The sequence below is a fragment of the Parasteatoda tepidariorum genome, chromosome 2 (genome assembly GCF_043381705.1).
Source record: "Parasteatoda tepidariorum isolate YZ-2023 chromosome 2, CAS_Ptep_4.0, whole genome shotgun sequence".
NCBI lineage: Eukaryota > Metazoa > Arthropoda > Arachnida > Araneae > Theridiidae > Parasteatoda > Parasteatoda tepidariorum.
In genome coordinates this window covers 8,929,689-8,950,052 of record NC_092205.1, presented here as the reverse complement: position 1 = coordinate 8,950,052, position 20,364 = coordinate 8,929,689, and the positions used below count along the sequence as shown (strand labels likewise).

Sequence of the window (20,364 nt, the reverse complement as noted above, 5' to 3'; positions counted from 1 at the left end):
ATTTTTTCACATTTTTCTCCAAATTAATTCGGCTTCTTGTTCAATGTAAATTCAAATACAAAATTTTCAACCCTTAAAATAGTAATTCAATTTTTTTTTCATTTAGGAGATCTCTAAAATGTAGAGAGATTATTACTAGGGAGTACTATAATAAGAATAAAAAGTAAATCTTTAAAAATTACCTGCTCCTTGCTCTAGTAGAGTGTCATTATTAGATACTTGCTCATCCGATTCACCTGTTGGATCTAGAGAAAATGACGTATAGATAAGATTTTGAATAAAACAGATATTATACAATTGTTTTAATACATTTCTATTAATATCAATAAACAATTACTTTTGTTGCTACTTTATGCATAAACAATCTATAGAAACAGCAAATTTATTTTATAATGAAAAAAGAATTTAAAGCAGGCCTCAAAGAAGCAAGTGCACAAAGAGGTGACTTCTGTCGAAAAACAACTAAGGCACAACAATTATTATAAATTGTGAGATAACATACATAAACATGCGCTTTTTTTTAAAATTTATTTGAAATGTTGACCCTCAAAATATGGTCAAGATAGTTCAATCAATTTTGTAATTTAAAATAATTTAGTTAACATGATGTAAAAAAATAGTATTCCTTATAATTCTAAAAATTTATTATCTTTGAATAATTTAGTTTTTTAACTGTGCGCAAAAATTTCATTATCTCAAAATAGTTCTGGAGATATGATTAAATACACAAAAAGTGAAATAAACATAAAGGGATTCAAACTTTCGACCACTAATCCTACCTAAACTATTGGGACAATATTTCCCAAATAGCTGTTCTCCACATATTCTTAGTGGTCCAAAATTTTAACCCGTCAAAAAAATGGCATGATTATTCAGAGAAAGTAGCTTTTGTTACTTAAAATATAATCTGCACAAATGTTTTAGCTCCTAAATTATTTATTAGAGTACAGTAAGTCCCTCGGACCGTAGTAGCCCAGTGGTTAGAGAATCAGACTTCAATCCGGAGGGGCCGAGATTTGATCCTGAAACCCACCCAGTACATTTGACATACATGTTTGTAAAATCTTCCATGAGTAGAAGGATCAGGAGGGGAAAAAATTTTCCTTTCAGATCTATGTTGTGAAAGTGACCTCACAAATGAGTGATGCTGTCATCAATCTAAGAGGTTCTGAACTTAGACATACTTCCACTGTTGCATTACTCTAAAATGAACCTTCCTGACTTCATTCGCAAAACCCTCAGCTGACGAGCAAGTGTTATTAGACACAACAAAATAACTCCTTTGAATAATTAAGATTACATCCCAGTACATGAAAATTTGATCAGTAGATTAAAAGATATGGTGTTCCTTTTTGATCATTGCATATAAGTTTGTATGCTTACCTTGTTCTGGCAGAACTAATCTACAAGGCAATGCCAGAGGTGTTATTGAATGTTGATAAACCAAAGCAGATAAACTTCCTATAAAGACAAAAATAGTGTTACTATTACAGCACAGATTTTGATGTAAATTTTTTTTTTAAAAATTATATAACAAATACATACCAAAAACTGGTTCATTTGGACATCCTTTCAGACGAACTCCTTTCGTAGTTGGTTCAATCAAGAAGTGTCTTACCAATTCACTGGATGGGTCAGCTGCAATTCAATTATTCAATTGTATTTTATTTTTGTTTGCATATTCAGTATAAGATTTTTTAGAGCCATACACATACGAATGATTCAAGCAATATGCAATTAATTATTTTAGATATTTTCCAGAATTAACTTTATGTTAAAAACCGCAGATAATAAAATGGGCATGATTTTTTTGTTATTTTGTAAAAAAAAAAATTATAATTATGCTGATGTTGACTATTTCAATAGGTTGCAGATAAAAGCAAATTATTAGAAGATGCGCTCTTCGCACACTTGAATGAATGATAAAAAATATATAACAAACATGGTNGTAATTGTAGTTGTTGGATCACAATATGGAAATATCCCTCCTTCAAGGTGCCAAATAGTTTTAAAATTAGCATTTTTTTTTTTTTTTTTAAAAAAACATGCTATTTTCCTCAATTTTTTCAATAAGTTAAAGGGTGAAGCAAACTTTTGCAAAAAATATACTCTTTGTGCATACCAAATTCATAATAAAAATCGTAATTCTTTACCTTTTTTTTTTGAAGTTAAATTATTTGTTTTATTGTGAACAGTATGAATCAGATCATATTAAAGTAAAATATTGCTTAATGTTTTAGTAACATTATGGATTATTTGTGAAGTAAAATAATAAATTTACTTTAAATTATTAAAGTTCCTTTTTATTATTTATTGTTAAGATGGCTTACCGGATCTGTTAAGTTGAACATTAGGGGGTGGTGTAGCCACTTTCAAAGCCAAACCGTAAGCTCCAGGAAAGGAGTTACTGTCACGAACAACAAATGTCCCCGGTACTTTGTCTTTCAATATGCTGATGGCTGTAAAAATATGAGCAATAATGTAACACTTATTACTAAAAATGTTTTAATTTTCTTTGAACAAAAACAAAATTATAAAAGAACTTAAGCAATTTTTTTTTTAAATTTTACTGCGCATATTTTTAAAATTTTTTGAATTACGTTTTAAAATACAGGGTGATCTGTAATGACTGCTCTTACTACATATTTTTAGAATCCTTGTAAAATAAAAATTATGAAGATTAGATGTCACAAATATTTGAGCGAAATGGCAAAAATTCATTCAAATTTGACCCATCAATAGTGTGCTCAATAAGTAAAGGACAGCTAAAAATCAGTTTATTTGAAATGAAGATTTAAGGTCTTTTCTCTAGAAAGACTATTGCAGTCCAAATCTACAAAGCAGTTTTTTGTTGTCTGTTTGACTTTAATAATGATTGGTCAAAGTTTAAAATCTTTTATTTGCATAAATATTAATTAGTGATTTGCATAGCTTTGGAATTTTGAAAAAAGATTCTTCATACAAGGTAATAGGTAAATAGTTGTTCAAAACGTTCATTTATTGCTACAGTCATTGTCTGTGAGGTCAATAATTGTTGGCCATAACGATTTCCCCTTCTGTGTGTAATCAATATTCGCCGAAATTACAATGTATGATGCATCTCGATTCTAGCAGAAACGGATATCGTTTTTTTAATAACTTAATGCAAAAATACAGATGTTAAAAAAATAAAACAAAATTTTCATTACGAATAAAAATTGCTTATTAAGACGGAGAAAGATTTAGAAGACGACATGCTACATTACAATAAGCTTCGGTTTAAAATCTATTAATAAGAAAGGGGATTTTGATAACTATTAATTCTAAGTTTTTTTTATATTCTACTATGCATTTTATGGAAAAACCATTACGAATGTTGTCATTACGAATTCAATGTCGTATAATCGAAACTAAGAATAGGGTGTCCAATTAGCTCCCCCATATTATGGTTTACTAAAATATCATTCGTAAATTACTAAATTTTAGTCACCCAAAATTAAAACTCTAATTTCTCCGCTTGTCATATTACTATAAAATGTCAAGCATGTAAAAGAATATTTCGAAATGAATATTTGGGGAAACTGCTCTGTGAATCAAAACGTCACATTGTTTACGATTAAAAACAAAATTTCCATAAATAGAATTCTTATAAAAGTGAAAAATGATAACGCAACGTTATGTTATAGCTGGCATATGTTTAAAAATATTTTTGTTAGCGCAACAGTTATGAAAAATGCGTTAGAATAATAGACAAAAATCGACTAGAAACTATATATTCGTTTGTTTTGTTTTTTGTAATGAAAACAAACGGTTTTTAATCGATTTCGTAACTGTTATCTATAAAGTGATATGGAAAAAAAAATTACAACAATTGTGTGAGATAAAATCACGTAAATTCTATGAGGCATGGTTTGATAACACGTTGTGTATTTTTCATCAAACTTAATTCTCTGAATAATATCAACCCAAATATAATAATTTTTTTTCGTACCTTACAAAATTCTTTTTTTTTTTTTAATCCAACTCATTTCTCTGATCAAAATATCAAATATTTTTACGTATTTATTATGTAATATCACTACTCAATTTTCGGACAATTATTAGGATTTAAAAAGCAAACAAAATTTTTAAAAAAAGAAAAAATCTGTTTTAATTATTTTATTTTTAACATAAATAGAAAAAGATTGAATTCCTTTGAAAAATTAAAGTGTTTATTTATATATATTATAACCGGCCATAAATAGTCATAACCTCAAACCCAACCCAGAAAACAAGGAAACTTTTAAGTACTGATCACTTGCTTGCGCTTACATATGATAAATACTTAAAATCTCCCTCCTGATTCGTGCACAAGATCGAGGTGTTTTTAGAGTGAGACCGTATTTGCGTCACAAGGAGAGAAAAACCATGAAAATCTGTAACCACGACACGAAAAAGTAACACACTAACTCACCTTCCTCTCTTGAAATATTAGGCTTGTACCAATACTTAGATGTATCCTTCACAAACATTGGATGTTGATGAATTATATCAGTACCTTCTGAAAAGAAAGTCAATGTTAATCAAGTACAATAACTAATTCCAGAAAAGATTAGTAAACTTGACATTAATGAATTTTAAGCATAGATTTAAATTAGACCTCAAATAAGGTGCAAACAAAAAATAATAGAATTCCTACCATTTAGGGAAACCATGCTGGAGGGTCGAGATTGACCGTAGTAAACACTTGGTGAACTCTGACCATTGGTATTGTTTGTTCGAGGGACTCCAGGCATATCGTGAAAGTTTATCAAGGTGGCCGGTGATGGACTGCGATCCTTACTGTGGAAGAAATATAATTGAGTTTTATTTTAAGTACAACCCTTTGAATAATGATCCGAGAGGCAGTGTCACAAAATACTTTAATATATGCTATATTGTATGTATAAGGTGATCTGTAATTACTGCGCGTAATATATATTTTTTAAACCCTTGTAAAAAATGAAGTAAATTGGTATTATAAATCACATATGCGATTTTTTCAAGCAATGATTTAATTTTAAGGGAGGAAAAAATCAAAATTTGAGGATTATCAATTGAGGTTAAACAAGATTGAAAATATCAAAACCAGTTTCAATTACGGGATAAAATTTGAAGGTGTTTTAAATTATTTGTGTTCCCCTCTCAATCAATTTTTTCAGGTGATAAAACAGGTNTATATATTGTTCTGTAAAGAAAACCCTTACTATACATTTTTAGAGTTCTTGGTTAAATATTAATTTTAGAATCCTAATAAAAAACGAGAACAAAATAGTAGGCACATTGGGGGTGCCAAATTAATATTTAACCAATGTAAAAGAAAGGCATTACTGAAAGACTGGAGTAATTAGTAACAAGGCAGGTTTGTTACTAAAAATCTTCAAACTCCAATTACTAAATCTATTTTATTGTTTATTACATCTGCCTTCCTCTACTGTAATTCGGCAGATTTCGATAATATCGCTTTGTTTTTTTCCTCAGTTGTTTGCGACGGTACCAAATTAGAAAACTTTTTTATGTTCATTATTGATAAGGATTCTAAAAATACATATTAAGGGCGGTTTTTACGGAACACCCTGCATAATGTAAAAAGCGAAACTTTCTATGTGAACAGCAAGGTTTTAAAGTGCGGAAGTTCACTATTCGTTTCAACTACGAATCACATCCACAATATAATATTTATCTTTCAAATGAAATACATGAATCAATAAAAAAATAATTATTTAACTTTATACTCTTTGAAATGGTCCTTAGAAACCAAATAAATAATTTTGGCAAATTAATCTTTTTATATTTCTATTATCGCTTAAACATAAATACTACGTAAAAAACTCTAAAATCATTTGTGGTATGCAAGAATTTAAAAATATTCAAATGACTGACTATTTTGTGACACACTGCCTCTTGGTCAAAATTTATGACACTGCTGCAGACAATTAAACTACGAATGTTTTTACATGCTACATTTTTAATAGCTAGGCTAGGGAGAAACACCACACACAACATATTTTTAAAATATAAGGAGAAGCAAAGAATAAAATATCACACACAAAATTTTTAATAGCTAGGGAGAAATAAAGTTTAGAATATGGATGCTCTAGATATCCAATTTTTTTTATGGGAGGGGGGAGAGGTAATGGTGGTACGAAATTCAAATACACAGCTAGGCTGAATTTAAATTAATAATAATTTAATGGAATTTTCTTCGTCTGAGATATTGCAGGAGACTTTAAGAGATTTCAATGAACCACCCTAAATAACTTTTGATCTAATGATCGGATCTTTTCGTTCTAGGACTTAATGGCTTGAGGGGGTGTCCTCAAATATGCCAATTAATTAGAGTAGACGATGTTTTAAGTTACAAAATAAGACTCAAAAACGTACTTTCTCTGAATAAACATATATTTTTCATGACAGATTCGGATTTCTGTCCCCAAAATATGATCCCCATAGTTTGGTCCAGAGAGCAATCCAAAATTTGAACCCCTTAATGTTAATTTCACTTTTTGCGTATTTCGCCATATCTCGAGATTTTAAACGAATTAAAAAACTTTGGCACACAATTATAAAATGCGTTCGTCCAAAAAATATTCTATACAAAAAATATTTATTATTTTATTTAAAAATTGGCGAAAAATTTTGAATTTTAAGGTAAATAATATTTTACATAATTTTAACGTATGTAATTTCACATAACAAAATATAAATGAAATCGATCGAATATTCTCGATTTCTTAGGAATTATTTAATCGATGTCGCTCAAATTTTGTGTTTTGTCATGTAAAATTACATACTTTAAAATGATGTATAAAATTTTATACCTTACTATTCTTTGCACTATTATTAAATAAAATACTAAAACATAATAAATATTTATTAAAATTTATTTTTGTATAGAATTATCTTTAAACAAACAAATTTTATAATTGTTCGCAAATTTTTTTTTAATTCGCTTAGTTCTCGAGTTATAGCGAAATACACAAAAATTAACATTAAGGGGTCTAAACTTTGAATTGCTCACCTGAACAAACTATGGGGTAAAGGTATATTTATTCATATAAAGTACATTTTTGTGCCTGATTGCGTGATTTAAAATAAATATTGTCTGCAGGAATTAATTAGCATTTTTAAGGTCACCCTTTGGAACCATTAAAATTGAGTCCTAGAACGTGAAGATCTGATCATTAGATCAAAAGTCATTCAGGGTATTCCGTTTTTTCCTTGGGGTACATAGTAATGTATTCAGTGAACAATGTGGGAAACATATATTTTTTTAGAGACCTTATTAAAAATGAAGTTAAAAAAGTAATATAAAATTAGGAATCGCGAATTATTATTCAAACAAAACAACAACAAAATAGTATCGAAATCTAACGAAACATGACTGAGGAAAAAAGGGAGTGAAAATATCAAAAATTTGTTTAATTACCAGGGAGTTGAAAGGCGATTATTAGAGACACTTCCTGCAAACAAATTGTTTTTGATATTTTTTTTTATTTCGTCTTCACTAATAACAAGTGCTTCAACATATTTCGATTGCTTTAAGTTTTTTTTTCACTGAAATCTTGATTTGTAATCTCCAATGTGCATACTTTTTTATATCTTTTTTGACAAGGATCATAAAAATATATATTAAGGACGGTGATTACAGGACACCCCGTAAGTGTCCATCGATTTTTATTTCCTCTTCATATTATCAAACGATTTTTAGTTTAGTTAGATTTCATTAGTTTAAGACATGCAATTTCTTGTCCAGAATTTCTTATTTATTGTAAATATACTTATCACTAGCGTTAAGCTATTAGATATGCAGAAAATTATTTAACAATTAAAATATAACAAATTAAAAATAAAAGTCACAAAAAGGGTTCGCCCCATGCAAAATGTGAACATGCTATAAAGAGAAAACATCTTATCGCCGTAATTTTGTGAAATGCTGATCATGCAACACATGGTGAGTTGCACTTACTTCCAACCTGGTTCAACCATACAAGACCACCTGCGACCGGTATTGAAGGATTCCCTATAAGTGAATCTATGGCCCGGACTATAGCTAGTTAGTGAAAATGTTAATTCGGATTAGTGAGCACACACATAGATTGTTAATTGACATCACACTTTTCAAGTTTATAGTTACACAACAGAGAATTAACAAGTTAATAGGTTAGGCATGCTATTAAGGGAAATAATCACATAAAAAAGTGCATTAATGGAATGTTTTTGTACAACATTAAACAAAAAAGGAAGACCTAATAAATTTAATTTCATTTTTCAAAATTAAAACTTATTCATTAAACTATTTTACTTTTTATTTAGACAGTAAATAAAAATGCAGTTCAAAATTAAATAAATAAAAAAATTTTATTCAACTTATTTTTTTTAAATTTAATTTATAAATAAAATGTAAAATTATCTTCAAAATTTTGGTTAATTTATTTGCAATCTTCAACTGTAAAATAAATTATTTCATAAGTTAAAAAATTAAATTAAAGATGAGATATTTTTGTCAGTATACTATAGTATCCAAATGGAAGTTTTCATAAAATGTGCACCATTTTATGACATTGCTTCTAATAATATCATTCATTCGAGCTATTTCAAAGATTTTGGCAAGGTAAAATAAAAAAGCCGCTATTTAAGTATAATATAACTTTACCGTTATAATAAACTGAAAAGAATTGAATGGATTTAAGCGCGAACAAACATTTTATATATTTAAAAAAAAATATTAATTTCATTAAAAAAAAAAACACCATTTTGGAGAAATTTTTTCCAGTCCGATGAAAATTATTTAAAGCGATGAATAATTCTCAATTTTTGCACGTTTTCAATAGCCCGAACCTTAATTTAATAGCCACCTTTGCACATTTTTGTATAATGGTATAGATGTTTAGACATTATTTCAACAGTAGATCAAAAACGATTTTAATTTTTTTGAAAAACTAAGAGGCTCTGCCCCATCAATCACAAAACCTCACAATTGCTTCTCCATTCATCATTATTTTTCTAAAAATCTCGAGTTGCAATTACCCAATTCATAAATTAACAAAATATAAAGTTAAAAAGATAGAAAGTTTTAATTACCGTGATAGTAAAGGACTCTTTGGAGGCAGGTTGGAACACGTTGGATCTAAAGAAAAAAAACATATTATTGCTTTTCTTGTTATATAAACAACAAGGACGGTTTATGTCTTCTTTTTTTTGTTGCAAAAATGACGATTTGGTCGATATTTATAACATTTTGAGGATTACTAAGCTTCGACAAACCAATAACTTGGAAAATCAGTTCTTCCCGATAGTTATTACACAGTGGAGATGAGCGTCGTTTTTTTTTTCTGCCCCCGAATCAGCTTTTATGGGCATATATCATTCTCTCCACTTGGTCTTCATATAACTTGACTTTAAAAAATTTCATATCTCAAGAAAAATTACATATTAATTATGATTGCAATTAAATAAAAATAGGTATACCTGAAAGTTGAGAGTGAATCTAACATTTGAGTATAGAAATGGATGTTTGTGGGGAAAAAAAGAACTGTTTTTGTTTAATATCCGTCGTCGAACAGCCGATCCTATTTTGGGTTTACGACTACTAATGTTCAACTCCGTCGCCTTGTCATTTTGAACCAATCCAGAAGACAAGGAGGCTCCTGGATAAGTACCCCAGAGGTATGATTTGTTATGGGAACATGGAGGACTTGGTGACTCGACAGATTTAACGTGCATCAGTCACCATTTACTAAACGGGGGATCTTCGGCTGGTGAGGATCAAACTCTCGGACACGGACTCAGTGCCCTACCGAACAGGCTATCCCGGCCAGAAACAACTGTTTGCAGAACTTAGTTTGGCAGATCTAAAAGCTGTGAGTACAACAACAAAAGAATCCATCATAATTTAAAATACTAAAATAAAGGTTAACAAAAATGCCGAAATCAGATAGTGCTACATTTTTCAAATATGCGTAGCGGAACCGTGGTGGCTCAGGGGATAGAACGCTCACCTCCCAATCAGGTGTACCGGATTCGAATCCCAGCGATGACTGGTCGATACGAATTCAGCTCGCACCAATGACAGTGCTGACGTAAAATATCCTCAGTGGTAGATGGATCATTGATTAGAATCCCCTCTCCGTCGGCCTAAATGTGGGAGGTTTGACTCTTCATGTAACGCAATTGCGGGATAGTTACACCAAAAAAGTCCTTCACGAAGGCTAGTTTATCTCAATACTTGATCCTGGAACTTCCTCATCTTTTTTATTGGGTTCAAAATTACAAGACTATATATAGAGTTGAACTATATATAGTCGTAAACTCAAAATTGGGTCGGCAGTTCTACGACGGTTATAAAATAAAATAAAATATGCGTAGTGAGATTTAACTTTTAGTGATATCGAAATTAAAAAGTTAAAAGAAAATATGGTTTTATTTTTCTGGTTTTGATAAGGAGTAGGGGAGAGTGGGGTTAATTGTAACATTTTTTACTTAACTATTTTTAACTAACAAAAAATCCAATATATTATTAGTATTTAATTGACAGACGAGTAAAGTAGACTATCCTCTACTGGAAAAAAAATACCTAATTTTAAATGTTATTATATTAGTTATTAACAATTTTTGACAGTCGAGCACTTGTTACAATTGTCCCCACTTAAGGGGTCAATTGTAACAGTTCATAAATTCAACTAAAACATAGTTAATTATACATATTATCATAGTTGTGATATATTTCTTTATTGATCAAAATAGTAGTGATATTTTAGGAGTAAAAATAATAATGAGCAGAGACCTAAAGGATTAAGCTTTTAACTTTAAGGGGTTAAAAATTTTAATTTATGCTGTGAAAGGTGACAAATAAAATAATGCACATGCAACATAATATAAATGATATAGGAAACTATTGGTGGTTCTTAAAGAGTTAAGTAATGGTTTGTAAACATAAGATTATTTATTTTCAGCTGTTACAATCGTCCCTTTACTTATTGTTACAATCGTCCCCAAGACGCCATTTCAGCTTCATTTGTTAAAAACAATGCTAGTTAATTAGCAAAACTGATCTTTTTTTTTATTGAAATGTTAATTAAGGTGTCCACTTAAATATTCGGTTACTAATTTTTATTTGTTTAAACAAAATTACTTTGTTACAATATAATATTCTAATACCAAAAAAAGTACTTACGTAGCGTGAAAATATCTTTTGTGATGTAACTCTTTCAAAAGTACATAAAAATGGTTGCCAGCAGGGGTGTACATGTAGATTTATTAAATACACCTTGTGCGCCACCTAGGAACCAAATCTAGAACCCGACACTCGAAATTTTTGCTCTGTTACAATCGTACCCTGCTACAATTGACCCCACTCTCCCCTACTATTGATTTTCCTTAGAATATGACTAAACGTAACATAAATAAATGAATGGTTTTCCTTACCTTGGTTTTGATAAGGAGTAGCGGGTGGCACCGGGAAAGCAGGGGTAATAGGTCTGTCCATCTTAGAGGGGCTGCTTGGGGGGCTTGATCCAATAACTGAAGGGGACCAAGATGAATTTTCAGTTAAATAATGACCCTGAAAAAGAAGAAATATAGAACATTTTACACATAATAGTTAACTAACTAGGGGAACTTATAAAGTATATAGTAACATAGTTACAAAGTATATAGTTACAAAGCATATAGTATAATGGTCTCGAATTTTTAAAAATGCAACAGTTAATTTTATAATTGTAGCATTAAATAATATATTAAATTGAGAAGGGAAGAGATACAAACCTTGTTGGGAGTTGACTGAGAGAATGGTAGGGGTGATCCTTGATGATCTCGAGGACTGTTTGTGGAACTAGCAGACGATACTGACAAAGCTTGAAGAGTTTGTTCCAATTTATCGAGTTTAGCTGTAATTCAAACAAAAATCGTACTCTTCAGTTAACTAACATATTAGAGAAAAGTAAATTGTTAGCATAGTAATGGTAAACAATATTTTTAAAAAAAAATCTAATAATATAGAAATATTTACAATAAAAAAAAACGTCTGGTTGATTCTTTTTGACAAGCTATGTTGAATAACATTTTTTTTATCAAGCAGATTCTCTTAAAAAATGATTTTAAACGACATTTTTTACACTTCATTTAATGTGTAACAGTTTCTGAAAATTCAATATTCTTCAGTTTTATAGTTTATTATATTTAGTTCTGCAGTTCAATGTACGTTTCTTAACATATGTTCGATTTTTTCCATAAATTAATTGCGGGGTATGATTCGGGTTGCGCCGTAATGATCGCTCTTGATATAAACGGGATTTTCCTAAATGATCGTTTTTTTTTGTTGTATAAATGGGTTTTTTTCTAAACATCGATATTTATTTTAACAGAGAGATCCGTAATGATAGCTCTTCAGAAAACGGGATGTTCCGTAATTATCGCTCGTCATACCGTAACGGTGGCTCTTCATATAAGTGTGTTTCGTAAGGACCATTCTTCGTATAAACGGGATTTTTCGTAAGAATCTTTCTTCATTTAAAGGAGATGATCCGTAATGGTCGCTCTTCCTATTAACGGAGTATTTTATAATGTTTACTCTTCATATAAACCGGATTTTCGGTAATGATCCGGGATGTTCCGTACTGATCAATCTTCATATAAACGGGGTGTCACACATTGACCGATCTTCATATCACAGGGCGTTCCATAATGGTCGCTCTTCATATAAACGGATGTTTCGTAAGGATCCTTCTTCATATAAACGGGATGTTTCGTAAGGATCCTTCTTCATATAAACGGGATGTTTCGTAACGATCCTTCTTTATGTTAACGGGGTGTTTCGTAAGGATCCTTTTTCATGTAAACGGGATGTTTCGTAAGGATCCTTCTTCATATAAATGGGATGTTTCGTAAGGATCCTTCTTCATATAAACGGGATGTTTTGTAAGGATCCTTCATCATATAAACGGGGTGTTTCGTAAGGATCCTTCTTCATATAAACGGGGTGTTTCGTAAGGATCCTTCTTCATATAAACAGGATTTTTCGTAAGGATCCTTCTTCATATAAACGAGATGTTTCGTAAGGATCCTTCGTCAGATAAATAGGATGTTACGTAATAATCGCTCATCATATAAACGGAATTTTTCGTAACGATCGTTTTCATGTAAACCGGGTGGTATTTCGTAAGGGTTGCTATTCACCTAAATGTGGTGTTTTATAATGATCACTCTTCATATAAAAAGAATGTTCCGCATTGATCGCTCTTCATATTTGAGTATTTCATAATGACTACGCTTCATATAAACTGGGTTTTCCGTAATAATCTCTTTTATTGTATATTTCAAGAATCCTTGTAAAAAGCGTACTACTCATAGGGGATCACAAATTAATATTTAAGCCAAGAAAGAAAAAAATTAAACAAATTTAAATCAAATTAAATGAATCAATCTAAACCCAACGAATCTAGTGAAGAAGGCGGGACTGAAAACACAAAACTGGTTTGATTGATCGTCCAAACAGAGAGGAGTTGGAAAGCGGTCACTAAAAACTCCTCAAAGTTTTATCAGAAAATCAAACTGGTTTTAATGATTTTACTTTCGATTGCTTCAGTGATGAAGACAAGATTTCTTTACTTTTTGTGTTTTTATTCCACACTTAAACATTAATTTTTGTTCTTCAATGTGTATATTTCATTGATTTCATTTTTGAAAATGATTTTTAAAAATCTACATCTTTAACGCAAGATTACAAAACATTCTGTATTTTTACACATTTTATAAGATTTAAAGTTTAAAAATAATTATACGCACTTTAAATTAATACTAGCATTTAAAATAAGAAGGAACAAAAATGTTTTCTAACTCTGACCTTTTAGTAATAGGATCACCGTCAAGATTAAAATAATTTATAAACAATTGATTTGATGATAAAGGCTAGTGACGAATAGTTTTAGAAATAGGTTATTCCAGATTATAAATACGAAGGATGTTTTTTAAGTAAGGGCCGTTTGAAAATAAAAACCAAACGAAAGAAAACTTTTAAGAGGTGAATTTATTTTCAGATTCTACATCGTTTCTCTTTTTTTTCTGCAGCTTAGCTGCCAAGTTTGTTACCACAGCTACCCTCATTATAGTAACTTCCGATAAACAAGAGGTCATGACCGTTTTCATGTCTTCATCATCATAGTACTGGTTGCTACCAAAATGATGTTAGAAACATCGGAAAAGGTGAAAATCACTTAGCGCAAGGTCTGGGCTGAATTGAGGGGTGGTCTAAAACTTCCCAGCCAAAAGAGTCCAAATAAAGTTCGGGACTGAGCTGTGTAGACAGTCATTGTCATGGAGTACCAGAATGGCAGAGAATTTTGCTACTTCGCAAATCTGCCAGTGAATGTATGCAGCACACAGGTTTTCTGCTACTTAAAACAAGTCACTGACTGTATCTAGTTCATGGTGGGCAATGTGTTAAATTTGAACATTTTAAAGACACGGAACTGACCGTACAGTTTGCCTACACAGATGCAACTGAGCACAGTTGCTCCCGAAGAATGTCGGGGAGCCACGATGACTCAGAGGATAGAGCCTTCACCTTCCAATGAGATGACCGGATTTGAATCCCAGCGATGGCTTGATACAAATTCCGCATCCGACTTGCATCGACCTCAGTGCTGTCGTAAAATATCCTCAGTAGTAGACGGATCATGGGTTAGAGTCCCCTTGCCATCAGGTAAAGGTTTTCGTGGTTTTCCTCTCCATGTAACGCAAATGAGGGTTAGTTGCATCAAAAAGTCCTCCCAATACTTGATCCAGGAGTTCCCTTATCTTCTGGATTCGGTTCAAAATTACAAGGATTCAGAGCTGAACATGGGTTATCGTAAACTCAAAAATTAGGTCGGCCGTTTAACAACGGTTATGAAATCAAATCAAACCTCTTGAGAGAGTTTCAAATTGGCAAATTTCTCTAAATACTTGATCCAAGAGTTCACTTGTCTTCTGAATTGGGTTCAAAATGACAAGGCTACGGAGTTGAACATAAGTAGTCGTAAATCCAAAAAATTGGGTTGGCTGTTCAACGATGATGGTTAAAAAATTATAAAGAATGCCGGGACACGACACAATTATTCGCTGCGGCGCAGGCGTCGCCTATTAGACTACACAGCAAAATGGCCCTTACTTAAAAAACAACCCTCGTAGATATTCTACAACCACAGATAGGGTTATATGATATTAGTGGTATTTTTTAAATAAAAAACTAAGAAATAAAGCAGATGTTATTTTTTCTTGTGGTTTAAAATATCTTTGAATTCAGTGTTCCCAGTCTGCTTACAGTTAATATCCCATTGCCCCTGAGGGACTGATATTTAGAAACAAACAGTTTTACAATTCTAAAGGTTTTCATTTTTTTCGGAATAAATATTCCCAGGCTGAGGATACTGTGTCAGAAAAAAATGAAACGCACTAGTTTCAAAATAAAAAAACTCAACACTTAAAGAACTTAAATGCTAATAAGAAAAATCATCTAAAGTACCTGTGTCTGGTAATCCGTTTGATTTGTTGGCTAATCCTAGTAGACCTGGATCTGAAAATTCAGGTTTGGGTGAATAAACATTCCCATAGACAGTTGAGGAGGCGATTACATTGTGAGGAGAGGTTTGTTTATTGGCGATCTGTTCTTTCGCCAACTGATGAGCTTTCTTTGTTGTGACGAATGGTCTTTCTCTATCGTATGAGGTGTCTGAGTTTTGCCTTGTTATGGGTTTACTTTGAGTTTGAAATTGAGGATATCTGAAAATAAATAACCCTAAATATAGATTCTTTAAAGTAAAAAATCATCAACAGGTCAAACATAGGAAGTGATAAGAAAATTCAGTAACAAAAGACGTCAGATTAAAGTAAAAGGCAAAATTATTTACGATTCCTGAATAACTTTTGATCTAATGATGGGATCTTCACGTCTTAGGTCTCATTCTTAAAAGTTCAAAGGAGAGACCTCACATATGCTAATTAATTGGTGCAGACCCTATTTTAAATTACGAAATCAGACACACAAACGTTCTTTCTCTGAATAAAATTACCCTTTTAGACGAATTCGGATTTTTGACCCCCAAAATATAGGGAGTAGCGGCAATCTGGAAAATAGGGTCCCCATAGTTTGGTCAGGAGAGCGATCCTAAGTTTCGACCTCAAAATGTTAATTTTATTTTTTGCGTATTTCGCCATATCTCGAGAACTTTTAAACGGATTTAAAAGTTTTTGCATAAAATTAATTGCATAAAATTAATGCATAAAACTAATTTTGCATATAATTAATTTTTTGAATAAAGTAAGTCATTTTACATCATTTGAAAGTAAGCAAAATACAAAATTTCAGCGAGATCAGTTAAATAGTACTAGTGAAATCGAATTTTAAATATGCGAATTTTTTAAAATTTTTCAATTCAATTTTTCAGGGACTATTCAAAGGATTTCGTTCAAATTTTGTATTTTATCATGTAAAATTACAAACTTTAAAATGATGTAAAAAAATTGTATTCCTTACAATTCAAATTTTTTTTCCAACTATTATTAAATAAAACAATAAAAAATAATACATATTTACTAAAATTAATTTTTTTTTCATAGGTTCTTTGGGTTAAAGAATTTCATAATTGTGAGAAAACACTATTCGATTTGTTTCTCGAAACATGGCAAAATGCGCAAAAAGTCAAATTAACATCAATCAAGATTGAAGGGTTGAATCGCTCTCCTGACCTAACTATGGGGACTATATTTCACAGATTGCTGTTTTCTTTGCGGATCCCCGTTTTTTATTTTGCGCACTGTACATTGTTCAAAGAAAAAAAAATTTAACAACTTCTTATTTTAATATTTTTTCTTCAACAAAATTGGATAGTGTGTTGTTTTTCTATGAAATTGATTAGAATTTAAGGTGCGTAATATGGATTATTTTTTGATTATGTGAGGATAATAAATGAATGAAATACCTGTAGCGGGTAACATCTTTGCTGCTACTCCTCTGGGGTAAGAGGGGAGAGGATGGGGCACTCGTGTTTCTGTAGACTGGAGGCTTCATAGGAGCTATTTGGCTAGATGACACGTGACCGTTGTAAGTATTTACATGTAAAGGTAGCGTGTAACTTAAGCCCTAAAAATAGACAATATTACATCAATGAAATGTAAATACTATAAATATATTATTACATCAACAAAAGCGTAAAAATATTAATACATCAATTGAAAAAATGCAGCGTAAAGAAAAAATGCAGCGTTTTCTCCGCGACGCAGGAAAAATTTAATGTAGACAAAGCTGAGAAAAATTTGTAAATCTTTACAGATGTAATTTAGATAAAACACAATATTTCGGTTAATATTTAATTAAAAATTATGGTTCAATACTTTTTTTTTTTCAAATTTAGTTATTTTAAATATTTAGAAAAACCATGGTCTTGGGAAAACGGGCGATTATAATGGAATTTCAATGCAATATATTGAAATTTCAACGAAGTCATTGTAGAAAAATGTGATTCATGCTAGAGTATTGCAGAGATGCCAACTACTCAGTATACGACAAAATAGGGAGATTTCGCATTTTATTCGTTAGCTTCCGTAAGCAAGACTTGAATCAACTGCGCATGCTCACGTTTATTTTAGATGCTACGTCTCTTTACGTTATGTTGGCGACAAAGCTACAAGCTTTTTAGCTGTTAAATGTTGTTTTCTGTATAAACCTACTTTCGAACTTAAAAACATGGACATGAAATAAGAATTTGAAGAAATATATTGATGACATTTAGAAATGAATCGTGTGATATTACAACAGTTGGTTGAACGAAGAGATCGACTACGTCTTTTGTAAATGTTTTGATTTTGTAGTCAAAGTTAAAACAATATTCCACTAAGTTAGCGTTTTTAACTAGCGGATTTTTGCGAAATTATTATTTTCACTTACGTTAAGTTTGGTATTTTTTCGCAGGCGCATGCACACTAAGAGAGCGCATGCGTTATTACTTAAAAATCTTGCGTAAATTTGCGAAATCTCCCTAATATTTAAAAAAAAAAAACGGTAGCGAACTAGAAACTAAAATTTGCAGATTTTCAGTTAATTATGCCAACTTTTTAAAAGGCTCAACTGTAACAAAGCGGCGTGTTAAATAAAGTTTTGAATTATTTAGAAGTATTGGTGAGTAAAAATCCTATAAAATGAATATAATAAACAAAGAGCGGCCGGGATAGCCTGGTTGGTAGGGCGCTGGACTTACGTTCGTGAAAACGGGAGTTTGAATCCAGTCGGCCGAAGACTCCCCGTGTAGTAAATGGAAACTGGCGCACTTTAAATCTCTCGGGTCACAAAGTCCTCTATTTTCCGTAACAAATTACACCTCTGGAGGTACTTCAAATGGAGAATAATAGTTCTCTGGTCAAAATTACGTTCTGTGGATGAATGAATGGATTCGCCCTATAAACGGGTGTTACGCATAGGTGTGACAAAAGCCGAATTCTTGGCAATAGATGGAGCCACTGGAAAACAAGAACAATCGCACCCCTTGCCTTAATGGCCTACGACAAGAACAACTGAAGAGTCTTACATTAAAAGACGGCCAATTGAAAATATTTATCCGCTTTCCGGAGCAAGTTGGCATCTCTGGTATAGTAAAAAGAAACTTTTAAACTCATTATGCAATGAGCGAGACGACTGATATCTCTCAGAATTATGTCCTTTTTATACTAGGTATTATATTTAAACAAAATTTAGCGGGTACTGGCAGCCAATTCGTGGTCGGTAAAAAATTGAGCTTTGCATAAAATTGAAGATATATACTTGCATCTATGTGGGGGAAAAAAACTGCTGTAATCGAACTCAATCTCAATTTTCATTTCAGAAACAAGAAGCTTCCTTTTTTAAACTAATTAACTAGTCAAAACATCATAAAAAAATATTGTCAGACAAAATATTATTATTAATAATAGTTTTTCAAATCAGGGTAAAAAAAATCTATAATAAAAATGGAAGCTCTTTTTTAAATATTTTGAAGTTACTCGCGCTCAACCACCATTTTGATATGATTGAATAATATTTGACGAGAATATTTTGAAAACTTTAGTGTCATGCTCCTTCCTCAAGATTTTTATTTTATTTTATAACCTGCTTTGCATAGTCGACCCTGAGTCAATCAATGTACACTTCCGTAGCATTGCAAGCTTGAATCGAACCCAGAAGACAAGGGAACTCTTGGATCAAGCGTTGAGACTAAGTAGTCTTCGTGAAAGACTTTTTTTTATCCGCTTTGCGTTACGTGAAGAAACCCGATTAGTCAGACGGCAAGGGGATTCTAACCCAGGATCTGTCTGAATTCGTATCAACCATTATTATGGGATTCGAACCTGGGACACCTCATTGTGGGGTGAGCGCTCTATCACCTGAGCCACAGCTGCTCTCTCAAGATGTTTGATTTTATTTTATAACCGTTGTTAAACAGCCGATCTAATTTTTGAGTTTAAGATAACCTATGTTCAACTCTGAATCCTTGTAATTTTGAACCCAATCCAGAAGATAAGGGAATTCCTGTATCAAGTATTGGGAGGACTTTTTATGGAACTAACCCGCATTAGCGTTACATGGAGAGGAAATCCACGAAAATCTCCCATGGTTAATCTGTCAGCAAGGGGATTCATAACACCACTGAGGTTATTTTACGTCTACATTGTGGTTGGGGAAAGCCGGGTGCGGAGTCTGTTTCTAACCAGTGGGATTCGAACCTGGGTCACTTCATTGGGAGGCGAATGGTTTATCCCCTGAGCCACCGCGGCGCTTTCAAAATGTGCGACTGTTTTGGGACTTACTGGGAGAGCTTGTATGTGGGTCGTCAAAAAGAACCAAATTATTAACAGGCGCTCAAGTCAGGTTAAAGGCGGGTCACCACTAAAGCTATAGAGTTTGAAATCACCTTGGAAGGAGATGTTTCCCTGGATGAAGATGAGAAATCCAATCCTAGACTGATGTCTTCTAAAGACTCTCCGTTCGTCACAGTCTTCTTCTGTGTCCTTCTCAGTTCATCCAGCATTAGCTGTTCCTTCTGATGTTTGTCTTCCCATCCCCTTCCTTCTTTGCGAGCCTTCAACTTCTCCTGCTGCCTCTGAAGCCACGAATAGGAATTGTCTTTGTACCTACAGGGAGAACAAAATTCTTCTATTGCAATTGTTCTATCGTTTGTGTAATTGTTCTATTCATTTCTGCTTGTGATAATAATAATAAAACAGCGTGTATGTATTTCTGATTAAATGTGAATACATGGTGGCCTGTACTGTCGTGCAAATGAAAAAACAACGTAAGTACTTCACGATTAATTCTGAGAAAAGTGGTATGCTAATGCTATGAACGCTACTGCTAATACT

At 31.9% G+C, this 20,364-nt stretch overlaps 1 protein-coding gene across 48 annotated transcripts in view; it reads right to left on the bottom strand.

Moving 5' to 3' along the window:
* Positions 1 to 20,364, bottom strand: part of LOC107456393 (focal adhesion protein tensin) — a 348,273-nt gene that overhangs the window by 5,944 nt on the left and 321,965 nt on the right. For 41 of the 48 annotated variants that reach the window (XM_043039853.2, XM_071177131.1, XM_043039855.2 and 38 more), the window contains 12 exons: positions 19,917 to 20,136; positions 16,956 to 17,116; positions 15,500 to 15,756; positions 11,764 to 11,885; positions 11,425 to 11,560; positions 9,082 to 9,127; positions 4,658 to 4,800; positions 4,433 to 4,519; positions 2,331 to 2,459; positions 1,546 to 1,638; positions 1,384 to 1,461; positions 183 to 245 (listed from right to left, as the gene is read on the bottom strand). In XM_043039853.2, coding sequence (XP_042895787.1) covers positions 183 to 245; positions 1,384 to 1,461; positions 1,546 to 1,638; positions 2,331 to 2,459; positions 4,433 to 4,519; positions 4,658 to 4,800; positions 9,082 to 9,127; positions 11,425 to 11,560; positions 11,764 to 11,885; positions 15,500 to 15,756; positions 16,956 to 17,116; positions 19,917 to 20,136 — 1,535 coding nt within the window. The remainder of the gene's footprint in view (positions 1 to 182; positions 246 to 1,383; positions 1,462 to 1,545; positions 1,639 to 2,330; positions 2,460 to 4,432; positions 4,520 to 4,657; positions 4,801 to 9,081; positions 9,128 to 11,424; positions 11,561 to 11,763; positions 11,886 to 15,499; positions 15,757 to 16,955; positions 17,117 to 19,916; positions 20,137 to 20,364) is intronic. The other 7 variants (XM_071177109.1, XM_043039850.2, XM_071177108.1 and 4 more) reach the window with 1 other exon arrangement.